The following is a 26,020-nucleotide window of genomic DNA, read 5'->3' as shown; positions in this document are numbered from 1 at the left end:
ACATCGTATCCTGGTAACGCGATTACCGCGTCAGGAATGTCTTCCTTCAGCCATGTTTCCGTGACTGCGACAATACTCGCGTTATTCATACAGGACACGGTGTGAAGCTCGTCGGTCTTGTGGCGCAGAGCACGTACATTTGTGAGCAAAAATCCAGGAAGACATGGTTTTTGCTTAGCCGGGTGAGTTAAAGGAATTCGAGTCAGGACAGGGCATTTCACATCAGAGCATTCCACAGACCGCACATGAGATTTGCATAACAGAGAAGATGGCCTGTTCCCAACAAGATGGCCTGTTCCCAACAACAGTTTCAATTTTCCTTATACGATGAATTCCGCCTTTACTGCCTCTAGGCCTACCCAGCGACTTGAGAATGCCTACCTCCCGCAGGGTTGCCTTCTCTTGGGGCAGCAGGGGCTTAGTTGCAGTCCGGCAGGCACGTAGAAAGAAGGAGGCATAAGTCCTGAGCGACGCCATGATGATTCGTCATGAACAGCCCACAGAAAGGTCCGAGTAATCACCACAAATACAGCCTGTCGCACGGAAAAGTCGATCCAAACAAGCTGCCAGCATCTTCAACAGTACTTTACACGCTCATGTGGCCACAAAGTAACTTAAAACACGCAAACAAAACAACTAAATAGTATCAAGTTAGGGGACACGAAAGCAATCGTGGCAGCCCCTAAAAGCGCCACCTACTGCCATTAGCATCCATATTCCAATATTTAATAAAAAATTACAGCACAATATTAGCTAATTTCTGATGTCTGCTGTTCTGCAATTAGTATCTGAAGGCTTGGCTTCTGGGACGGAAAAGATATTGGTCTGAGTTTTCCACATGCACCAAACTGTTTGATTCAGTGTAAAGCAAGGAAAGCCCTCAGAAGTAAAACATGACATTGTGATTTACGGAGGCATGATGCTCCCATTGTTACAGGTAACATGCAAAATTACTTCACCTATGTAACACCTATGTGCGCTGTTTTTCTGTAGGAGCGGAACACCAGCCACGTGCAGCCCCCCGACCACCTGGGGAACGCCCAGCCCCCCGACCACCTGGGGAACGCCCAGCCACCCGACCACCTGGGGAACGCCCAGCCCCCCGACCACCTGGGGAACGCCCAGCCCCCCGACCACCTGGGGAACGCCCAGCCCCCCGACCACCTGGGGAACGCCCAGCCACCCGACCACCTGGGGAACGCCCAGCCCCCCGACCACCTGGGGAACGCCCAGCCACCCGACCACCTGGGGAACGCCCAGCCCCCCGACCACCTGGGGAACGCCCAGCCCCCCGACCACCTTGGGAACGCCCAGCCCCCCGACCACCTGGGACGGAACACCAGGCACGTCCAGCCCTCCAAGTGAGTGTTTCTCATGTGTTGTGATAAGAAAGAGACAGAGTTGTAGTACTGTAGCACTCACTGTAGACTTACTGTAAGCCACCTGCTGCAGTGCTTGCACAGCTGTTAGGCCTTCTTAATCATAAGTTAATGGACCATTCCCATAGAACGCTGTATCGAACAAATAGAACCACCTGTTCTGTCCCTAGTACATGTAAAATACTCTTCTTTGCTGAAGATTACACCAATGGAGTACAGTTGTTTTGGAAGGGAGATCCACTGCATAGTAATTTTCTTCATTGGAGGGCAGGATGCGCATGCAAATGTTAGCTGGGTACATGTATGTATAAGAGACAGGACTCTGCACTAGTGGACTCTGTAGTACTGTTCTATAGTTGACATGTGGTACAAGCTCCCTCTCCGCAAGTGGCTGAGCTGTTTTCTTCTTAATTTATAATGTTCTTCTCCTGGGCATGTATGCTTACTGTCATGCATGCAAAAACCTGTCCTAAATACAAATGTACAAGTATCCTACTATTCATGTGCATTGACCGCATATCAGAAACCGGGCACGTCTACTCAACAGCAATGGTAATGCTATATGGAGTGCCTCCCGCTTTTACTTTGACTGAAATTCTGACACCTTTACTGCAACTATATACCTTAGTAACCCCTCCTCAAACGACTGTACTCAATGAATGTAGCCTTCAACAAAGAAGGCATGGCATTTTTCTTTAGCCCGTTCTGAGAGGATTTCAGGGCCCCAAAAGCTAAACCCAAGTCAGTCCGATAGTATCATCAACTAAATTGTGGCGGCAGCCAGTTCTGTCCTGCTTGTGCAGTTTTTGACTGAGGTGTTAGAAATAGAACAGGGGACTGGGCTTATGGTGTTCGGCTGGAATGGTCCATAAGGATTATGTATCAGAGAGATGTCTGCATGCAAGCAGAGTTTAAAACTCTGACTCTATTTCTTTACGGGATTTGACTCGCTGGACCAGATTTTGGACTGATTAGAAAATGAACAGATTATATTGTTTGGGGGCTTACCGGCCCAAGAAAATAACAGAGAGTGAAGTAGATAACAGAGACGTTTAGTGTTGCTCACAATGAAGATAGCATTTTTAAATGCCAGTAGAAGTTTTCTTAGTTGCAAAATGCGACTATTGTTTGAGTATCGCCAATTCACAAGTTTTATTACAGACAATTAGGTCTTTTTCTGTACCAGTACTTACTCCTACTTTCCGCCCTTAGATTGTTGGTATTGCTGCTGCTAACCATTTTAATGTGAGGAAATGATGAATAATGTTTTCCTATGCCTTCCAGGAAGAAGAAGACACTCAGTGAGGACCTTAGCAAGCGCAAGGCCACCTTTCAGGTATTCATCATTTCATGTCTCAAAGATTCCAGTCTGTGTTACAGAAGACTGGTACATTTGTACTCTCTTTCTTTTGGCATTTTGCATCCAGGAAAAATGGATCTGAAGTATTTTTGTTGTGTCTGTCTGTCTGTCTGTCTGTGTGATTGTGTTAATGTTATAGAATGTTTTATGTATATAGAAGGGTTAATGACCCGCCCCGAGGTGTATATGGTGTCATAACGCCTGGTCCTTTGCTATAACCACCGAATAAAACCACCGAGTGAGCGAAGCGTATCATATAGCCTACCTCTGTGAAAATTCAAGCGTCCGAAACTGCTAAGACGGCGTCTACAAGCGTCCAAAGGCGTCTGAGCGCGTTTCAAACTCTCTGGACGCGTCCATTGCCGTCAGAAACGGCCGCGAACACATCGTGAGCGTCCGGGCCGTTCTGTCAGTTTTTTTGTTGGACGTCCAGACGGCTGAAAGACGTCTGAGACGGCCGTCTGAGACGGCCACTGATGGGGCTATAAAATACTTAGGAACCCGACGCCCTCAGACGGCTTGCGTCTGTCCTTATCCCCACGGGAAACATTACGTTTTAACTTCTGCACATGCGCCAATTTCAGCGGGTGAATTCGAATTTCAGACCGTTGAACAATCCGGCGGTTGCAGGACATATGTTCAGAAGGTGACTATTTCTGTGGATTTTATGTCTGTTTGTTAAAACTTTGCTTACTTTTAGACCAAGGACATCACGTCTAGAAGTAGCAGTTGATGTTTCTACGACATTGTGCTGAGGTTGGGTTTACGGCGATGACTTTATTCGTTATTTATACTAAAAAAGAATGTACAAAAATTATTTGTCGTGCGCCGACAAGGGGGATAAATCATACTACTTACCTGAAGCAACTGTGAAACGTAACGGACAGGAGAAATCACAGATGCCGTCAAAAGAAGCAGCGTCCTTCCGTTAGCTGACTGTCGATACTTTGCTGGCGCCGGTAAGTGATACTCATTTTATTCTTATTTTTGTACAACATGTTGCAAAGTTTGCCGACGACGGTTGCAAAGTTTCGGTGCCCTCCCCACATACGCAAAGGAATGATAAAATTTAGGATCTTACTTTGATGCCACAAAATAAAAAGACTTATGAACACGTTGTAAAATACTTGTAAAAAATATCTGTGGTTTCGATTAAGAATGATAATGCTGTTAAAATGTAGATTTAGACAACAGATAATGAGATAGCACCTACCGATTTTGCCGTCAATGAAATCGGCCCTCCCAACTACTAGGGGTTGGGAACTTATGAAACGGACAAATTTGTTTCGCTACCGCGAAATAAAAATGACATATGAGCTTTGCAGAAAATGTATTGCACATTTACAATGTATCCAGTCTTTAATTAAGACTATTGTGATTAAAATGTACGATAGAGAATTATAAAACGTCCTGTATTCACCTTTGATGTTATGTGGACTCGTCCATTATGATGTAACGTGTGACAGTGCGGGCGGCACGGCGGCACAAAGAGCCGCGGACACGATTGAAGGTCGGATTGAATTTCATACATGTAGCAAAGTTTATCAAACGCCGCGAAGTATGTCTGAATTTACGAAGAAATTTGTTCAAGTTGCGTTTGATTTTAACTAAACCTGACGGCCCGGTCGTGGGTGGTCTTCCACTGCCTGGCTGAATATTTGTTTGTTTGGTATGTGGCAACGCTTGTCCCAACAGGCCATAAAATTATAGCCGTGACCGGACGGCGTCAGAAACGGCGTCCGGGCAGCCGTCTACGCACGTTCCAAATTAAATGCACCGGCCCGTTATGAGTTTCTACCGTACTGCCTGACTAACTAAAACTGTGTCTTGAAGAAAAAATATTTTGCTAGGAGTTTGGCCCAGATATTAACCTTTAATAATATAGCGATGACTGCCTCTTGGCCTTTCATTCCATTTTCTGTCGAATTTTACGATCTGTACCCCCCGTGGGAAGGCGTGGTGGAGGCTACCGCCTGTACCAGCGGCCTGGATTACGCCGTTTATGCCCGTCGCAATCGGCATCCGATCCGTCCCAGCAGCCTGGATTACGTCATTTACGTCCGTCGCAATCGGCGTCTGGTCCGTCCGCAGAGACGTCTGTTCCCAGCGGGGGGCCCGCCCGACGGAGCGCGGGAGCGTCCGGCTGCCCGCTTTCAGACGCCGTCTCGGACGTCCCGAACGTCCGACCGGACGCGTCTAAAGTGCCAATCTAGACGCGTCCAAGCGTTTGTTATGCCGTTCGGACCGTCTTGGACGTTTCGTCGGGCGTTCAAAAGCCCGTCCCATGCCGTCCGCCGCCGTAACCGTCCAAAGCGTCCCAATAATTTAAGACGCCTTGGACGGTTGTCGCAAACGGCGTTTCGCCGTCTGAGACGCTTGAATTTTCACAGAGGTACCGAAACTTGCAAACTCCTGTATGACGCATAGATCCCTTGGTACTATACGTGTGAATTCCTTTGTCGAATTTCTGACAGTTCACATTTGTTCCTTGCTAATTGGTACATACATTTGTAAGGAGATTACAGATTGCAGTTTGAAACCAAAATTTCCACAGAAAATATTCAAAAAATTGCAGTCTTTGCCTTTTTAGAACAACAGAACTAATTATCAATGTTAACAGAAGGAGCCATTCCCCCTCTGCTCTGGCATGTGTTTCGCTCCTTTTGATTGGCCAAAGCCTGTATATCTTATGTGTATCGCTCATTCTGGTTGGTCAGAATGAATTGCCTGGCCGGAATCTATGTGTTGCGTCATAACCTACGTGGAACGGGGCTTTCTGATTGGTCCGCGGCGCCTGGCTATATGATAATGTATATTTGTGGTCAGCATAAGTTTAGAAGCTATGGATGGATTGTAACAATACAATCAAACCTGTCTATAGTGGCCACTCAACAATGCGGCCACTATAGCCAGGTGGCCACTATAGAGAAAATGATGATAACAGGCTTCACAGTTTTGTCACAGATAGGCTTCCATCAAATGTTTCAAACGTACCTGTGCACGCCAAGTGCAGTGCGGTAAAAAATTCAAATACCTGATTCAGACGTTAAAACATTGTTTTGTAACAACTTGTGTTCGAGATCACCAAATTTTATTCAAATTCTATAATTGCATTTTGCATCAAAACATGGGTTTTCTCAGGTGGGTATGACATAAATGAAATAAAACAAGGTGTATTCCGCATCACCCTCAGTCCCACCCCTCCCATAGGTCGGATCGGCCGTCCAGCCATCCTACCCGCGGTCAGGCTGGCACCTTGGGTGATACAAACATACCGTGTAGTGTTCTATATTGACATTATATGAATTTTGCAGTAACAAAGTACTCTTTATGTCCCTTTAGGTGCCAGTGACACCGGTATCATTCATGAGGTATGTTAGTATAACTATAAGGAAGGGGAATCAATACTTGTGATTCTGTGACTATGTAGTCCAGTGGTTTGGGAGATTGACAGGGCTCGAAATACTTCTGCATATCTTGACAGGGCTCGAAATACTTCTGCATACCTGCACCAGATAATTTTTACCTGCACCACTCAGAATCATACCAAAATTATTCAGGAACCATTACTATTTTTTTTCTTTTATGCTTTATAGGTGGTAACTGTCAATGCAGCTCACTGACAGATAACAATCCATAATATACACATACATCATAGGAAATTTATGTAGAAAACCCAGACCATGGAAGTTATGTTCAGGTTACCAAAAATACCTGCACAGCTCTAATTTTACCTGCACTAACCTGCATATTCAGGTTGTATTTTAAGCCCTGGTCAGGGTTCTGGCCCATATATTATTTTAACCTAAGGCCAGGTTGATTTGATTACATGGATGACATCCCCTGGGAACCCAAAACTGGTGCAAGCGTGTGAATTGAAAAAGGTTGACCCTCAGAAAGTTGCCTTTATTATGAAATCTACGTGGTTAGGAAGATTGAACAGATGACTGAACAAACAGAGTAAGACCTTATTATTATAACATTTTTGTTCTTTCACATACTTTTTGACCTTGGAATAGTCAATGACATTGATAATCATACGTTTTCAGATATTTGTTTTTATTTTGCAATACACGGCGTATATTTGTAAGTGTCGGACGTGTACATTTTCATGTCCTGAGTACTACATTTAGCAGTTTAGCAGAGAAAGGGCCTCTTGCAGAAAGCTAGCGAGCATATAGTGCAGTGTAAATAAGATGTTAGAAAAATCAATTTACTGGTTGGATTTTGGGGACATTTTTTACTGGATATGTGCTCTTGCTATAGAAGTTAAAACATCTCCAGCAGAACTGTTTCTTCATGGGATTTTCTCTCATTGAAGTTGTATATCTACATGTAAACACTATTCTAAATGGGACAGCATAATTCCGGTATGAGTCTGTAACGGATAGTCCCGTTATACCGTGGTGACCTGTTAGGCTAAAGTGCAGCTAGAACACTGTGAGTCGTGGTTAGTTTATTAGCAGCAGCTGATTAATTTGCTAAGCTAGAATGGAATCTGTTTACAGGTGTTTTCAAAGCATTACTCTAAGAACTAAGAATTTAAAATGTGGCATGATGATGACAATACAGTTCACCTTTTCCAGCTGTGCGGATCGTGTCATACACCAGATAGTCGACAAGAGCCAGGAGATGAACACGTTCTCCATGGGAAACAGCTGCGTGGAGTCACTGCTGATGTACTACCACAACATGAAAGACGACATCAAAGCCCTTAATAACAAGGTACTCATCTTTACTGGTACTCATATTTCCACATATTATCAGAAACTGTTCAAACTGAGATATGACACTACAATTGCAGAAAGAACTGACACATAAATAATGTCACAGAAAATATATTTTAAAACTGATCCTTTTATTACATTTATCACAGGCTTAGTGTGTTGTAAAGATAGTATGCACGTTACATGTATTTCAACATTGTTGATGTGTACAGGGGCTTCTTTGTAATAGTACTGGTAACACATGATCTGAAACATGTCTCAATCTTTTAGTTGTACCTTATGCTGTTAATGATATGTGTTTCTGCACTGCAGTTTTTATATGTTCAGCTAGAGGGCACAATGCAGTGTAGTTTTATTCTGTCATTGCAATTGTTTTGTTTTTCAGAGGGCAGGTATCATTAATGCTCATGGTTCCACAGGGTGCCATAATACCTTATGTATAGCCTCGACTTCACTTCAAATTCATGTACTGCTTAAGATTTCCTACTACATGTAAAGCCATACTGTACTCCAGAGGAGAGTGTTATTTTCTTATAGGGCCACACCAATTTAATTTCTTGGTTCACGGATTCGCTCGCTCCTATTTTTTGGAAAAAGAAATAAAAATAAAAATTACCACTCAGCAAATTTTCACCATTAATGAAATCATTCACCAACTTTCTGGTGTAGCAAATTGGCCTTTATATTATAAGCTCCTTAAAGTGTGGGTACAGGTACGGTTACTGTACAATAATAGTGTTTTTGTACTTTTTTCAAGCTGAAAACTTTTTTTATTCATGTTTTGGATTAGCCGTTACCTTTACCCCAACCATTTTACGAGTTTTATTTTTATTTTGCCCTCTCGCTCCATATTTTTTATGAAAAAATCCGTGAACCAAGAAATTAAATTGGTGTGGCCTAGGCCACATCTTTATGTACACAAAATCAACTAAATGTGTTACAATTAATCACAGATGAACAAATAAATGGACCATTTAAAATCCAGTAACTGAGTATTGCCCCTTCATGCAGACCCATCGGCCCAAGGCCCTTTTTTTCAAGTCTTAAGTATGGGTATCAATGGGATGATTGACAAAGATCAAAGCACATTTTTGACCAAAAGCAAGTGGGACATAAAGTTACTAAGGCTACAATTTGTCGAACTTTGAAGTATCCAGAAACACATTGCAAATAATCTTCAAGCCCAACCAAATATTTCTTTAGAGCTGCCAAGTTTAAGTTTGTCCAATGGTTGTTTGTTTTATAATGTGTTACACCTGGCTGTAATTTAATTGGAGGGTACGCAGGGGGTTACTGCTTTATAATGCAACTAATCCCTCGTTCAATGTCAAGTGGTAGATACAATTTTTGGATTCAGACAAATATTACCAGCAGAACTGGAACACTCTCCTCTGGAATACAGTAAGGAGGCAGTATTACATCATCCGTTAAAATTATGAAAGTTTTGAGTTATTGACAAGCTACAATTGTGCCTCCCTACCCAGGTGGCCTCCCTGGTGAAGGGCAGCAACAAGATCATCCGCAATTTCCCCAGCGCGTCCCAGACCATCAGACGCAAGGTCGCAGAGATCCAAGACATTCTGGCTTACTTTCAGGAGCGCGCAGCGAAAATGGTATGAATGTTAACCCTGTCACTAGCTGTGCAACACTTATCATCATCTGAATAAAGATACTCTTTTTACACCAACGTTTTGGTGACCGCCTGTCACCTTCTTCAGGGCAATTCTGACTGGGTCACACTGTTAAGATATTATTTACATTGGGCCACAGGAAGTACATTTAATAGATGACATCCAGTGCAGAATCCAAATTCAATGAAAAAGGGAAAAAACAAGATGTCAAAAATGCCTTCAGTTTCAAACGGTTCATCAATAACTGTGACCCTCCTGGTTACCACACAGGAGTCCAGCAAGAGGAAGCGGCCAAGCACAACAGTAAGTAAGAATTTCTGATGGAAGATGTACTTTTCATACATGCTAATTTTGATGGACAGTCAGTCAATCTGTCTATTGTAAGGACTGAAACCATCCAAAGCAGTCCTTACAGTTTTGATAATGTTGAAAGAAAGTCTATAACACCTGATTAGCCTATCAACCTCATAACCATTGGGCAATCTTAACCTTGAGGATGATCCTGTCAATAGAGACTTATTGGTATTTCAGAGTAGGAATAATGAACTACTAATTTAACAAATTCTTCCAGTTCTTGCCTGCCCAACCTTTTCCTGTCAATAAGACCTCTTTGTGCAATACGTTCCTTTTGATAGCCACGGCATAAAATATTTCCTTTGTTGTATTTTGTAGGATGCATCAGAACTTCACTCAGCCAAGAGGCGATGCACAGGTATGTTTGTGTGTGGAGAGTTGAATCTATCATCTATCCTGTCTCTGGTGCTGAAACTGGGGCTGTTGTAACTGGGGGATTCACGTGTACTGAGATGTACATGATCAATAGTTTAGTGAGATCACGTGGCGTGATTGGCAGCGCGTTGTGCTCCGGCCCAAGAGGTCCTGAGTTTGAACCCGCTGTGCCACTGATCTTGTGCCCTTGGTAAAGGCACTTTACACGACTTTCCTCACCTAACTCAGGTGTATATGAGTACCAAGCTGCAGCTAGTGGCAGTGACAGGCCTTTGTAGCAGTGGCAGGCCTTAGGGCATGTTCGGGCATGACGCACCCGCCATGACACACGAGTCAGGGGTAGGAGGAACCCCTTAAATCCTTGGTCGGAAGTCCTCCTAGGAGACGGACACTCCAAATAACAAACCTCCATCAGCTGGGGTCGTCTTACACGTGGCATGCAGTTCTTGTCCCTGTGAAACATAGTGCGCTAATAGACGAGAGGGTGGTGAAGGAATCGAACATCCCTCCTTCTCCAAAAAAAAGTCGTGCAGGTCAGGCAAATAGGTTGCCGTACCCACCAGCAAGTGCCTGTTTGCCTGCTCATCTGTCGAAAAAATCGACAGGAGAATCCAAGACTGAGATGTGTGGAATTTGTAGTTCCTGGCAGAAATGATGTGAACCTACATCACATACATGATCAATAGCTTTGTTGTTATACCTTGACGTGGTGGAATGTGAAAAGAGCTATCAAACATTACAGTTGAACTGCTACTGCCAACGCAAAAAATTGAATTTAGCCAAATATCAAACATTTTATACCACACTGCAAACACCGTAATTACTTCAAGGAGGTTTGTGCCCTACGGACCCTTGTTTGTTTTAGAAGTATACTAAGGGCACACCAATTTTATTTGTTGTTTCTTAGATTTTTTTAGAAAAAGATTGGGTCGGTCGGTCGGTCGAAAAAATAAACACTTGCAAAAAGTCGGGGGTAGGAGATATCGAGGGACTTACTCAAGTTACAGTTAATTTAAGGGGTCCCTGGTAGCAAAGTCCTAACCCTAACCCTAAAAATTCTTAACATACCGTTCAAAATAGGCACGTATAGCTACTGGAACTTGAGGCCCATACCTAATGAAGAGACAGGAGAGGCTGTGACATTTTGTCAACATGAGGTGTAGCCATCAATATGAAATTTTTTTTTGTTTCAAATAAAAAAAAATAGGGTCGGGAAACACCAGCATACCTCCAGTGGCCAGCACACCTCCGGCGCTCAGCACACCTCCAGTGGCCAGCACACCTCCGGTGGCCAGCACACCTCCGGCGGCCAGCACACCTCCAGCGGCCAGCACACCTCCGGCGGCCAGCACCCCTCCGGCGGCCAGCACACCTCTGGTGGCCAGCACACCTCCGGCGGCCAGCACACCTCCGGCGGCCAGCACACCTCCAGTGGCCAGCACACCTCCAGTGGCCAGCACACCTCTGGCGGCCAGCACACCTCCGGCGGCCAGCACACCTCCAGTGGCCAGCACACCTCCGGCGGCCAGCACACCTCCAGTGGCCAGCACACCTCCGGCGGCCAGCACACCTCCAGTGGCCAGCACACCTCCGGCGGCCAGCACACCTCCAGTGGCCAACACACCTCCGGCGCCCAGCACACCTCCGGCGCCCAGCACACCTCCGGCGCCCAGCACCACCAGGCCACAGAAAGGTTGGTAACACATCACTCACTGTCTAGTTGTCTTCTACAGCGTGGTTGTAGAGGTATTCCATAAATGCAGCTAGTGTTAACGTTAAACTCGCTGCTCAGACTGTACCTGTACCAATCGGCAGGCTCATGGCTTGGCTATGCAAGGCTAAGTCCCTCTTCAATACACTTTTCCAGCGGCCAGCACACCTCCGGTGGCCAGCACACCTCCAGTGGCCAGCACACCTCTGGTGGCCAGCACACCTCCGGTGCCCATCACACCTCCGGCGCCCATCACACCTCCGGCGCCCAGCACACCTCCGGCGCCCAGCACCACCAGGCCACAGAAAGGTTGGTAACACATCACTCACTGTCCAGTTGTCTTCTACAGCATGGTTGTAGAGGTATTCCATAAATGCAGCTAGTGTTAACGTTAAACTCACTGCTCAGACTGTACCTGTACCAATCGGCTGGCTCTTGGCTTGGCTATGCAAGGCTAAGTCCCTCTTCAATACACTTTTCCATGTGAAGATATGAGCAAAGACATTACGATTCATCAACAAGGACTGATTGATATTAATGACCACAAAGTGCTCTAAGCCAAGCAGAAAATTGGCTTGCCCAGATGCTGTGAGCTTTGGCTACACTTCAATTAGAATGAATGGTAGTAGAGATATTCGTGAACATTTGGTTTTTAAGGCTTGAAGACTATACATAGGCAGATAACAGCAGTTATTGAGAGAATTCTGTAGTTTGGCAGTTCGGAATGCACTACAAATACCCAGAAATAATTTTCATTCAGATGGCTTCCGACTCATTCGCCTCTGTGTTAATAATGAAACTACTGGACATGCACCAAGGGCATTTGTTCTCAGTTATAATGTTGAGCAGTTACATACTGCACTTAGCTACACCCAACAAAGCACATTTAGAACCCAGGACTGCATAGTACTACATTGTATTTCTGATCTCGCTCACAACTTAACCAGCTAATTTCTTCAGTTGGTTTGATTTGATTTATTGAATTATAAATTGAGATGATTGAAGATTTTTGGTTGTCAATTTATCTACTAACTCCTACGCAGAGACATCCACTGGCGACAGCAAACCACTTCTTATCTATAGTCTGCTATCTCAACAGTCACCATCATTTCCTGTGGGTGTTGCCACAAGCCAGCTGTCAGCCAGTCAGAGAATAGGCTTTTCAGTTTTCAAAAGGTATCTGGCATATATAAAGGATAAGCTCATTAGAATTTATAAGCAGGGCGGTCAGGAACTGATAGTGAGAGTTGAGTTAGCACAGTGCAGACAAGAGGTGGTTTGCTGTTGCCGTTGGATTTCTCTGCGTAGGAGAATGGACAGAACGTACTTACTAATAGATAATTACTGGGAAGGTCTTTTTTCCTGGTGTTTAACTTTGGAAGTCATACACTGTTATAGAATCAATGCAAACATTGACTCTGCTGTCACCCTTTTAGCTTTAATTTTTTTCACTTTTAATGTTGCACAAGTTTGATAATGGTCCACAGAATTTTCTGTAGTAAAATCTGTTAACTTAGTAGAACGTACCCCCTCCTCCTCCACACACAATATCTGAATGCAGTATTTGTAGTAAATGGACTGATTACACCCAAGCTCAGATTTTGCTTACTACCCTGCATGAGTCTACAAATTTATTCGCAGCGTGTCCACCGTGAGTATTGGTAAGTTGGCATCAACTAAACAGACATTCTGGTTCAGTTCATGTTCCTCTTCATGCCAATTTTGAAACTGGCATGTTGTTGTTGTTACCTGTTATCATAACCAGGTTGCTTCTTATGGTTATGTTTATACTAAACACAGTTTTGTTGTGTTTACTTGGGTTGATTGAGATTCACCATTAGCCATGGCATGTTTCAAGCTACAATGTATTCTTCCAGTATCTTAATAAAACAAAAAAATTGTTGTGCAATACATAACAGGGCTCAAAATCCTTTTTTGCTGTCTTCTGCTACATTAGTATATGGGATTCCTAACACTGAACCTATACCTGATTTTCTTATAGCCAGGTATATGCTGCAAGTGACTTCTCTCTTTTTCTCCAAATTGTTGGCAGCAGAGAATTTTAGCCCTGTATGATCTGTGCACATTGTATAATACATGTCAGTACAAGTCTTTATCTTACTAATTCAGTATTCATGTTTTTAAAGGCACAACAGGAAGGCTGGTAAGGCGTGTCTGGCCCAGATAGCCACCTTGAAGCCATGAAGAGTGGTGAATTGGCTTCCTGCACTATCTTCAGCATAGAAAAGTTTATGGTTATCCCCACGACCCATGAAATAGGAACAACATCACCACATATTCCAGGTATATACATTTTGTATCCTGTGCTTTCTTAACCTTCACATACAGATTCTGCAGACCTAGAATGCTTCTTAAGGTGTTGGTTGTGGTTAATGGTATTACAGCAAAAGTTTCATTTAGAAGTTGGCATTTTTAGAGGCAGAAATTTCTTTCTTTCTTTCAACTGTGAGACTTTATTAGAAAATCTGTCTTGCATGTTATTTTATATGCTTCAAACATGCATGCAAAGTGGTCAAGAACTTCCAGCATTTCTATCATCTAAAGACTGTTCAGAGAAAAAAATATGATCAAAGGAATACGCAAAAATTCCACTTAGAAGTAAGCAGTTCTGAGTTGGTAACCTTTTGTATTTTTCTCTACATTTGTGACACATATGTACATGTAGTATTATTATATCTCAGTCATTATTGAAGACATTCAGACTGTGTACTGTATTCTGTTTAATCAATTTGTTCAAAACATGTTTCTTTTAACATCTGTTATCTTCTTTCTTCACTTGCAGTTGCACTGGAAGATTCTCAGCACCCCTTCCCTCGTGATCACTGATTTCACTTGCACAACATTGAATTAAAACCTCAGTGTATGATATTGTCCTTGCCTCTTTTTTCATCCCTGGTCTAATACACTATTGTATTGGATTAGCAATGTTTGCTAGAAAATGCAGCATATTTCTCTACTCATATCTCTCCCATATGCAAAAATTATCTAGTCTTTTAATACTTAGTTCCAACCCTTTATTTCATAAACTAAACTGCTGTATAAGTAAACTATACCCTCTTTATAAGCTAGACTGAGCTTTACCTGCCTGGCAGCATCTCCTTTAAAACTTTAGATATGGATTCTAAGCTGCTGTCCTCAGCTATCCAACCTTTGGTCCAACTTGTAAATAAGCATGTAAATAAAATAAAGTTTGAATGTCTTGAATAAGTATACCCAAGCTATCTCACTACATTCTAGGCACACATGTAGTGTAAGTGTAGTAATTGTCATATTATTAAAATTTCTGACAGTTCAGATGATCTTTATTCTGAACAGTATTCAAACAATTGTTTTGCGACATAGATTTTTCTTCTAATCTCACTTTTTATTAGGCTGGGTACCATCCGGAAAGTAGTTCGCTCCTGCATTCCTTATATACTATATACAGTCACTTCTAGCTCTGACATTCAATATGTGCTATATACAATTTAATGTATTTCACTTCTCTGCTGTTCCGTGGGATCCTTAACCATCTTAACGTATGGTATCGTCTGAATTTTGGACACACGCACTGATTGGTCCCTAGCGCTAGCCTACATGTAAGCGAAATTATGGAATGGGTTTAAGTGCTTGTTCAAATCGATATTCCAACACCCGAAATGCCCTTTGCCCACTTGCAGGAGGGCTGTTGTCCTCAAACAATTGATCTAGAACATATTCATTAATTCCCGCATTAACTGACATTAGCACCAAATGGTTTAAATGTGCAGTTTTCCATGCGAATAGCAGAAGCGAACGTAGGTCTGGAGTGAACTACTGTCTGGATGGTACCCAGACTAACTTTTTATGGTAAATGCATATACAGTAGAAGCCGCTTAATTGCACACCCCATTTTCCAGTGCATTCCGTGCAATTATCCGAAATTGGTGCAACAACGGGAATTTTTCAAGCTGCACCACACCACTATGGGGTTTAGTGATTTCGTGCAATTAACAGAAGTGTGCAATTATCCGTTGTGCAATAAACTGGCTTCTACTGTAAATCTACTGGTCTCACTTGATTAAGCCATGATAAGAAGTGTGGTACATACTGGTATATCAGCCATTTGTTGGTGACCCAGTTATTGTAACAAGTACACCTTAGCATTTCTGTATTTTGTTGGTAACCTGTTTGGTATCTCCACCACAGCCGTGCCCCTCATGCTGCGCAGGTTACATAGCTCAGCCGGCTGGCTCGCAGCTCAGAAGCCGGGTAGGTTGGAGATTTTTAAACTATGAAAATCCTGAATAAATTGTACTTTATAGTGTGGGTTACACTAAACCAGGACAATGTCTGTCTGTGGTGCTGAAAGTTTTATTGCAACATGTACAGCATTGCAGCTGATGACTGAATTGCGCCGACATTTACATAGTACAAACAGCTGTATTAAAATCTGGTCACACTATCAAAAAGTTAATAACATAAACATCTGCAAGCAATACTGTACAATATTGTAGTGTATTCGTCTTTCTAAATGATGAAATATCGAGTTGTGATACAAAAGTTGTATCCTTACAAAGTAATATACATATCAGGATCAGTGGGGTGGAAGTACTGTAGTCACATAAATCTTGAGACATGTTTTATCCTTCTGTTCTCTGTTAGTCTCATTAGGCCTTTTTCAAGATACTTACACTGTTTATAAGGGAATATTCATATAGCCAACATTTTTTTTAATTTGATAAATCATGTTACAGTCACCTCAAGAAGATCTGTGAGAGGGCGCAGCACACCATATAACCTGAGGCCTAAGAAGTAAGACCGAGGAGGTATAGATGTTTTCCTGTCTGAAATATTGTTTTACTAGATACAGTAGAAGCCGCTTAAATGCACACCCCATTTGCCAGTGCATTTCGTGTAAATATCCGAATGGTGCAACAAAGCGAAGTTTTAATAAGCTGGGCCCCACCTCCATGCGATTTGGGGATTTTGTGCAATTAACAGAAGTGTGCAATTATCCATTGTGCAATTAACTGGCTTCCACTGTATCAGATATTTACTTTCTGGAATTATTGGCCATGTACAATCAGTGTTTAACCCTCACAACGCTCAATCATACAGTAGACACATACTGGGACACTTTTCTATTGTACATGTGATTCCAATGTATGACAGAAGGATACACAATGTGAAACCTTATAGAAAAACAGAAACACAAGGACCTGCCAGCCTGCTGTCTGATATGCTCTTCTCATAGGAGTGATTGATTACCATGGAACTCATGAGAAACATTCGAATCACATTTGCTTATTTGTGATAACGAAACCTTGCAGGTGTATTGTATATCCTCCAAAACAAACATTGGGAACCCTCTGACTAGCGAAAAAGAAAAATACACAGCAGATATCTCCTCTTCTGCTGTGTGTGCTTCTCCAGTGTTTCCCCTGAGTTTCACTATTGAACTGAGCTTAATTACTAGGGTATCCTTTTTTGTAAACTGAATTTATTCCTGAATTGAGTGACTGTGCATTCTGACTCAAGATACAGGTTTAATTACAATTAGGTCATAACCTTTTTCGTTGTCAAAAGAAATAGCTAAAAAGTTAAAAGACAAAATTTGTCGTTGTCTGTATTTTTCAATCATGGTAGAAATTTGCATTGGATGCTAGTCTTCAGAATTTAAGGCTAAATATTGATATAATGCATGGTTTTGTTTTTCAGACTTCCATAACTGTCACAAAGGTTGTGTTGACCCTACCTACCTGGTGACCTACCTGAGTACCTACCTCAGTAGGACCATCAGGAAAGTATCTGGTATAATGTATGTGTATGAAAGTTCTCCTGATGCCTGGAGAGACTTGAGGCTATGCAGGCAGGTATAAGACTTATAGTGGAAAGAAAATAACAAAAAAAGTCATAGTTTTGAATTTAGACTGTTCCAAACTAATATGTATACTTGTAATTTGAATTTTTATTGTAATATGCAAAAAATGCATCATGATTATAGCTTTAGGCTCCAAGCAGGTTTAAGACTGGTTGTGGAAAGGAAACAAAAAAGTCATAGTATTTAAATTCAGACCATCTAAAATTAGTATATATACATGTAATTTGAATATTCCTTGCTTTGTAAAAAATGCATCATGATAATGGCTTAGATTTAAGACTTCTTATAGAAAGAAAACAAAACTAATGCAGAGAAACAAGTGCAAAAATTTTAAGAATGAACCATTTTAATGTAAATTCAAATTGAACCCTCCAAAAAAATCAGGACTAAAAGATATTAATTTTGTCCTCACCAACAGTTTTAACATTTAGCTGTTTTTGCATCATTCCTTGAAGTTTGCAAATCCAGACTACAAATTAAAGATGCTGCACATGTGCCTGTCCAAATTTTACAACATCAAAGCAGTAGATCTATGAATGGATTTTACATTAAGATTAGTAATTCTGTTTATATATACATATAGATGCACCTTTTCACTCAACACATGGAGATACAGAAGGCCTCATTATCATAATATATACTATTTTTATACATTGCATTATCTTGAAAGGAATCTATCATTCCTTGTAGAGTGAATGGTTGGGGTTTGAAGGAGTGTGCCCATTATACAATGTACTTTTTGGTAATCGATAAACCTTGTCTTGTTTTTTCCAAACAATGAACATAATTTCTGTTCTTGGACAATGATATGTGGTGGTGGGGGGGAGCGTTTGAGACATTTTGCACCTCTTGTCGTAATGCCTAAAAATTCCAGGTTTTCACTTTAAGCAGAGGAAAGTGATCATGGAGAAATATTTCTTTTTCCTTCATAATTAGAGCAAAATGTGTCCCTTTGACAATTTTTATTTGGTGAGGGGACTGCACTATTTCCCCCCTCGGCATTATTTACTGGTTAATGTTGAAATTTTTTCTTTTGTGCATAAATGCATTGTTACATTTGCGCACTCCATTCGCCCACCCTCGCATCAATCATTTACTGGTAAAACTTTCAATTTTTTCTTTGACGCTTTAATGTAAGGTTACATTTACGCACTCCATTTGCCCCCCTCGCATCAATCATTTACTGGTAAAACTTTCAATTTTTTCTTTGACGCCTTAATGTAAGGTCACATTTACGCACTGCATTCTCCCACCCTCGCATCAATCATTTACTGGTAAAACTTTCAATTTTTTCTTTGACGCCTTAATGTAAGGTCACATTTACGCACTGCATTCTCCCACCCTCGCATCAATCATTTACTGGTAAAACTTTCAATTTTTTCTTTGACGCTTTAATGTAAGGTTACATTTACGCACTCCATTTGCCCCCCTCGCATCAATCATTTACTGGTAAAACTTTCAATTTTTTCTTTGACGCTTTAATGTAAGGTCACATTTACGCACTGCATTCTCCCACCCTCGCATCAATCATTTACTGGTAAAACTTTCAATTTTTTCTTTGACGCCTTAATGTAAGGTCACATTTACGCACTGCATTCTCCCACCCTCGCATCAATCATTTACTGGTAAAACTTTCAATTTTTTCTTTGACGCTTTAATGTAAGGTTACATTTACGCACTCCATTTGCCCCCCTCGCATCAATCATTTACTGGTAAAACTTTCAATTTTTTCTTTGACGCTTTAATGTAAGGTCACATTTACGCACTGCATTCTCCCACCCTCGCATCAATCATTTACTGGTAAAACTTTCAATTTTTTCTTTGACGCCTTAATGTAAGGTTACATTTACGCACTGCATTCTCCCACCCTCGCATCAATCATTTACTGGTAAAACTTTCAATTTTTTCTTTGACGCTTTAATGTAAGGTTACATTTACGCACTCCATTTGCCCCCCTCGCATCAATCATTTACTGGTAAAACTTTCAATTTTTTCTTTGACGCATTAATGTAAGGTTACATTACTGTGCACTCTTTCCCCCACCTTCGGCATCAATCATTTACTGGTAAAACTTGACAATTTTTATTTGGTCAGGGGATATTGATGTTTCTTGGTCCTTATTCCAAAGTCTTCATCTTTGACATCTTTAAGTTTTAGTCCTTGGATACAAAGTCTAAGGAAAGGTTGGTGTTGCAGATGTTTGGTGTTGCAGATCTTTTGCTTTGATACTCCTTGGACTCCCAACCTAACATTAGTTATTGCCATATAATATTGGACAATAATGATTGGAGTGCTTGGAAATGGAATCTTTTGATCTCGTGCTCCTCATTCCAAAATCCTTCATCTCTCATTGCCATTATCTCTCCCAAGAAGTTAGAGATCATTTTGTCCTTAGGATCTTGACGATGATGGGGGAGGGGGTGTTGGAGATATTCTATATCTTTTGTTTAATACTCCTTGAATACATAAGGAGGGGGAGGGGAATGGCCGTTGCAGATCCCAAAAAGCCAATGACTGCTATGTCTCTCTCTCTCTCTCTCTCTCTCTCTCTCTGTATCTCTCTCTCTCTGTATCGCTCTTTCTCTCTCTCTGTATCACTTTTTCTCTCTCTCTGTATCGCTCTCTGTATCTCTCTCTCTCTCTCTCTCTCTCTCTCTCTCTCTCTCTGTATCTCTCTCTCTCTCTCTCTCTGTATATTTCTCTGTCTCTCTCTGTATATCTATCTCTCTCTGTATCTCTCTCTGTATTTCTCTATCTGTATCTCTATCTCTGTATCTCTTTGTCTCTCTGTATCTCTCTCTCTCTCTGTATTTCTTTCTCTGTATCTCTCTCTCTCTGTATCTCTCTCTCTCTCTCTCTCTCTCTCTGTATCTCTCTCTCTCTCTCTGTGTATTTCTCTGTCTCTCTCTGTATCTCTATCTCTCTCTGTATTTCTCTATCTCTGTATCTCTCTGTCTCTCTGTATCTCTCTCTGTCTCTCTCTTTATCTCTCTCTGTATTTCTCTCTCTCTGTATCTCTCTCTCTCTCTCTCTCTCTCTCTCTCTCTCTCTCTCTCTCTAGCTATCTATCTCTTTATCCATTTATCTTCTTAGTTATCTTCAAGCTAAGTTAATTTCATATTTTCCAAACAATGGTGCGGGCCATACTTTTTGCTTGATTTTTCTCAGACACACTTGTCTGGCTGGTATTTTAAATCGGACAAAATTTCTGCTTCAAGGTAACCAGGATAAGGCATTCAAAGTTCTTGTGAATTCTGTCTTCCACTCAGGTTGTGCTACATCATTACAAAGTGGTAAAAGACTTTTTTAAAGTAAAAATGGCAGCCACTCTGGCGCCAGAACATCTCGTGCAGGCCTTAGTTTTTACTTGATTTTTCTTAGGCCCACCATTCTCACTGGTTTTAAGTCAGGCAAGATAATTTCTGCATCAAGGTAACTAGACATAGAGAGATTCAGACATGGGAAGTTTTGGTGAATAAAAACGTTTTTCTCTGGTTATGCTTCATCATTACAATGTGGTAAAAGACTTTTTAATAGTAAGAATGGCAGCCACTCTGGCGCTTAGACCATCTTGGGTGCAGGTCTTTAAAGTTTTTGCTTGATTTTTCTTCATTGCACCTGTCTGATTGGATTTTAATTTGGGTTAAATTCCTACTTCAAGGTTACACCAGGAAAAGTGATAAGACATTGGAAGTTCTTGTGAATAAAAATGTCTCCCACTGGTTATGTTTCATCATTACAAAGTGGTAAAAGACTTTTTAATAGTAAAAATGGCGGCCACTCTGGCGCCGTAACATCTGGTGCAGGCCTTATCTTTACTTGATTTTTCTTTGTAACCAGGAAGAGAGAGATGCCATTCATCTTAATAAGTTTTTGTGAAAATAAAAAAACTGTCTTCCACTGTTTTTTTGTCAACATTGATTTCCTAGAAAGAAGTTTGGCGCCAATGTTCTTGCTTTGATGTAAGCTGGCAGTCGTGCTGTGAAACAATTTGATTGATGGCACTTTGTCATAAAACAGTCTGGAGTTGTTTTATTTTAAATAAAAAATGTCTCCCACTAGTTAATGCTACATCATTACAAAGTGGTAAAAGACTTTTTTTATAATAAATTGGCAGCCACTCTGGCGCCATAACATGTGGTGCAAGCCTTAGTTTTTACTTGTCGATGAATGATTTTTCTTTGGAACCAGGAAGAGAGAGAGAGATGCCAATCATCTTAAGTTAAGAAGTTTTTGTGAAAATAAAAAAAAATGTCTCCCACTGTCTTTTCAACAATTCTACAAAAAAGTTTTAAAAAATTAGTAAAATGGCGGCCAATTTGGCGCCAATGTTCTTGCTTTGATGTAAGCTGGCAGTTGTGCTGTGGAACAATTTGATTGATGGCGCTTTGTCATAAACCAGACTGGAGTTGTTTTATATTAAATAAAAATGTCTCCCACTAGTTAATGCTACATCATTACATAGTGGTAAGAGACTTTTTTTATAATAAACTGGCAGCCACTCTGGCGCCGTAACATCTGGTGCAGACCTTAGTTTTTACTTGTTGATAAATGATTTTTCTTTGGAACCAGGAAGAGAGAGAGTTTTTGTGAAAATAAAAAAAAAATGTCTCCCACTGTTTTTTCAACATTTCTACAAAAAAGTCAAAGACTTTTTAAAAAAAATTAGTAAATTGGCGGCCAATTTGGCGCCGATGTTCTTGCTTTGATGTAAGCTGGCAGCTGTGCTGTGAAACAATTTGATTGATGGTATTTTGTCATACTGGAGATGTTCTTGTACATAAGAATATCTGGTGCTGCTGCTTAAGTTTTTGGTTGATTTTTCTCAGGCGTGTCTGACTGGTATTTCAAATTGGACATAATTTCTCCTTCAAGGTATCCAGACAGAGATGACATCGGAAGTTCTTGTTAATAAGAATGTCTCCCAGTGGTTATGCTTCATCGTTGCAAAGTCACTTTGCAGTGGTAAAATACTTTTTTTAATGTAAAAATTGCAGCCACTATGGCGCCGAACCATCTGGTGCAGGCCTTTAAGTTTTTGCTCAATTTTTCTTAGCCCCACTTTCCTCACTGTTCATCTGCTTTCAAATCGAGCAAAATTTCTGCATTAAGGTAGACAAAGAGAGAAGACATTGGAAGTTCTTAAGAAGTAAATAAGAATGTCTCCCACTGGTTATGTTTTATCATTACAAAGTGTTGAAATACTTCTTAATAGTAAAATGGCAGCCACTCAGGCGCCGGAGTCGGACCATCTGGTGCAGACCTTTCAAGGCTTTGCTTGATTTTTCTTTGGCGCACCTGTCTGACTTTCAATTTGGGTTGAATTTCTTCTTCAATGTTACACCAGGAGAAGTGATATGACATTTCAAATTCTTGTGAATAAAAATGTCTCCCAGTGGATATGCTTCATCATTACAAGCCTTTTTATGATAAAAATGGCAGCCACTCTGGCGCCGGAATATCTGGTCAATGTCATATTTTTTGCTTGATTTTTGTTGGTGCACTTGTCTGACGGGTATTTCAAATCAGACATAATTTCTGCCCCAAGGTTTATGACTATATAACCAGACAGAGCTCAGAGCAGACATTGGAAGTTCTTGTGAATAAAAATGTCTCCCACTGGTTTATAATACTTCATAATTTCAGAGCGGTATCAAAAATACATTTTTTACTGTAAAAATGGCGGCCACTTTGGCGCCGAACCATCTTGGGTGCAGGTTCTTCAAAGTTTTTGATTGATTTTTGTTTGGTGCACCTTTCTGACTGTTTTTTTCAAGGTTAAACCAGGAAAAGTGATATAAAGACATTGAAAGATCTCGTGAATAAATATGTCTCCCACTGGTTATGGTCCATCATTTCAGAGCGGTAAAATACATTTTTACAATAAAAATGGCAGCCACTTTGGCGCTGGACCATCTTGGGTGCAGATCTTTAAAGTTTTTGCTTGAATTTTCTTCAGTGCACCTGTCTGACTGGTTTTCAATTTGGGTTAAATTTCCACTTTAAGTTTAAACCAGAAAAAGTGATATTAAGACATTGGAAGTTCTTGTGAATAAAAACGTCTCCCACTGGTTATGTTTCATCATTTCAAAGCAGTAAGACTTTTTAATAGTCAGCCACTCAGTTTTTGATTGATTTTTCTTGCTGAGCTGTGAACCAATTTGATTGATGGCACTTTGTCATAAAACAGTCTTATGATGGTTTTTACAATAAAAATGGCAGCCACTCTGGCGCCGGAACCATCTTGGGTGCACTGAGGTCTTTGAAGTTTTTGCTAGATTTTTGTAGCAGGACCATATTAGGAAGTCACATGATTTAAGAACAGATAAAGAAGTAACCAGTAGCTGGTGAGAGCAGGATCAAGAGGATAAAAATGTCATTTTTCATCCTTAGCTACAGATAGTAGATAGTTGTAGTTTACCTCTATCTGTACGTATAACAAACTGTTACTGTACTGTACTGGGATCTGCAACATTATTATCATAATCCCTCCCCTTCCCATGATGAGAGTTTGTCCTGTGACAAATGACAGTTACTTGCAACATGACTTGACTGTGACAAGTGACAATGACTCAAGGTAACATTTAGAATGCAACCTTTTGTCCATACAATGACCCCCCCCCCTCTGCATCAATTACTGGTATAACTTGAAATTTTTTCTTTGAGGCTACTTCAATGCATGGTTTCATTTACTGTGCTGTCTTTCGTCCCATCAGTATCATTTACTGGTATAACTTGAAATCTTTTCTTTGAGCCGCTACTTCAATGCATGGTTCCATTTACTCTGCAGTTTCGTCCCATCGGCATCATTTACTGGTATAACTTGAAATTTTTTCTTTGAGGCTACTTCAATGCATGGTTCCATTTACTGTGCAGTTTCGTCCCATCAGTATCATTTACTTGTATAACTTGAAATTTTTTCTTTGAGGCTACTTCAATGCATGGTTCCATTTACTGTGCAGTTTCGTCCCATCGGTATCATTTACTGGTATAACTTGAATTTTTTTCTTTGAGGCTACTTCAATGCATGGTTCCATTTACTATGCTGTCTTTCGTCCCATCAGTATCATTTACTGGTATAACTGGAAATTTTTTCTTTGAGCCGCTACTTCAATGCATGGTTCCATTTACTCTGCAGTTTCGTCCCATCGGCATCATTTACTGGTATAAACTGAAATTTTTTCTTTGAGGCTACTTCAATGCATGGTTCCATTTACTGTGCAGTTTCGTCCCATCAGTATCATTTACTTGTATAACTGGAAATTTTGTCTTTGAGGCTACTTCAATGCATGGTTCCATTTACTGTGCAGTTTCGTCCCATCGGCATCATTTACTGGTATAACTTGAAATTTTTTCTTTGAGCCGCTACTTCAATGCATGGTTCCATTTACTGTGCTGTCTTTCGTCCCATCAGTATCATTTACTGGTATAACTGGAAATTTTTTCTTTGAGCCGCTACTTCAATGCATGGTTCCATTTACTCTGCAGTTTCGTCCCATCGGCATCATTTACTGGTATAACTTGAAATTTTTTCTTTGAGGCTACTTCAATGCATGGGTCCATTTACTGTGCTGTCTTTCGTCCCATCAGTATCATTTACTGGTATAACTGGAAATTTTTTCTTTGAGCCGCTACTTCAATGCATGGATCCATTTACTCTGCAGTTTCGTCCCATCGGCATCATTTACTGGTATAACTAGAAATTTTTTCTGTGAGGCTACTTCAATGCATGGGTCCATTTACTGTGCAGTTTCGTCCCATCGGCATCATATACTGGTATAACTCGAAATTTTTTCTTTGAGGCTACTTCAATGCATGGTTCCATATACTGTGCAGTTTCGTCCCATCGGCATCATTTACTGGTATAACTTGAAATTTTTTCTTTGAGCCGCTACTTCAATGCATGGTTCCATTTACTCTGCAGTTTCGTCCCATCGGCATCATTTACTGGATACTGGAAATTTTTTCTTTGAGCCGCTACTTCAATGCATGGTTCCATTTACTCTGCAGTTTCGTCCCATCGGCATCATTTACTGGTATAACTTGAAATTTTTTCTTTGAGCCGCTACTTCAATGCATGGTTCCATTTACTCTGCAGTTTCGTCCCATCGGCATCATTTACTGGTATAACTGGAAATTTTTTCTTTGAGCCGCTACTTCAATGCATGGTTCCATTTACTCTGCAGTTTCGTCCCATCGGCATCATTTACTGGTATAACTGGAAATTTTTTCTTTGAGCCGCTACTTCAATGCATGGTTCCATTTACTGTGCAGTTTCGTCCCATCGGCATCATTTACTGGTATAACTTGAAATTTTTTCTTTGAGCCGCTACTTCAATGCATGGTTACATTTACTGTGCAGTCTTCCCCCCCCCCCCCCCCCATTGGCATCATTTACAGGTATAACTCCTTCCCACCACCACGGCTTCAATCATTAGTAGAAGTTTTTAATTTTTTTTCTTTTATGCCTTAATGTGTGGTTACATAGCGGTGCACTCTTTCCCCATCCCTCCGCCAAGTCTTAAAAACCCACCCTTAATAGGAGTTTGGCACATCATTTTTGTGTACACCATTAATATTATGCTAATGAGGCCGTTTCTTGCATTTCTAGTGTGTTTGT

At 41.0% G+C, this 26,020-nt stretch overlaps 1 protein-coding gene across 3 annotated transcripts in view; it reads left to right on the top strand.

Moving 5' to 3' along the window:
* Positions 1 to 19,980, top strand: part of LOC118405868 (endochitinase A-like) — a 32,473-nt gene extending 12,493 nt beyond the window's left edge. Inside the window, exons 3-15 of one of the 3 annotated variants that reach the window (XR_004829949.1) lie at positions 994 to 1,361; positions 2,664 to 2,715; positions 6,082 to 6,110; positions 7,326 to 7,464; positions 8,951 to 9,079; positions 9,368 to 9,400; positions 9,770 to 9,809; positions 11,034 to 11,519; positions 11,694 to 11,846; positions 13,685 to 13,841; positions 15,726 to 15,788; positions 16,274 to 16,345; positions 17,238 to 19,980. Coding sequence is in view for 1 of the 3 variants with exons in the window: in XM_035805681.1 (XP_035661574.1) it covers positions 994 to 1,361; positions 2,664 to 2,715; positions 6,082 to 6,110; positions 7,326 to 7,464; positions 8,951 to 9,079; positions 9,368 to 9,400; positions 9,770 to 9,809; positions 11,034 to 11,519; positions 11,694 to 11,846; positions 13,685 to 13,725 (1,470 nt within the window). In the remaining 2 variants the exon portion in view is untranslated. Of the gene's footprint in view, positions 1 to 993; positions 1,362 to 2,663; positions 2,716 to 6,081; positions 6,111 to 7,325; positions 7,465 to 8,950; positions 9,080 to 9,367; positions 9,401 to 9,769; positions 9,810 to 11,033; positions 11,520 to 11,693; positions 11,847 to 13,684; positions 15,306 to 15,725; positions 15,789 to 16,273; positions 16,346 to 17,237 lie in introns of those variants that run through there. The other 2 variants (XR_004829950.1, XM_035805681.1) reach the window with 2 other exon arrangements.
* The last annotated feature ends 6,040 nt before the right edge of the window (positions 19,981 to 26,020 follow it).

The sequence above is a fragment of the Branchiostoma floridae genome, chromosome 18 (genome assembly GCF_000003815.2).
Source record: "Branchiostoma floridae strain S238N-H82 chromosome 18, Bfl_VNyyK, whole genome shotgun sequence".
Taxonomy (NCBI): Eukaryota; Metazoa; Chordata; class Leptocardii; order Amphioxiformes; family Branchiostomatidae; genus Branchiostoma; species Branchiostoma floridae.
Note: the sequence above shows the minus strand (reverse complement) of the source record. Positions and strands in the feature narration are given on the sequence as shown.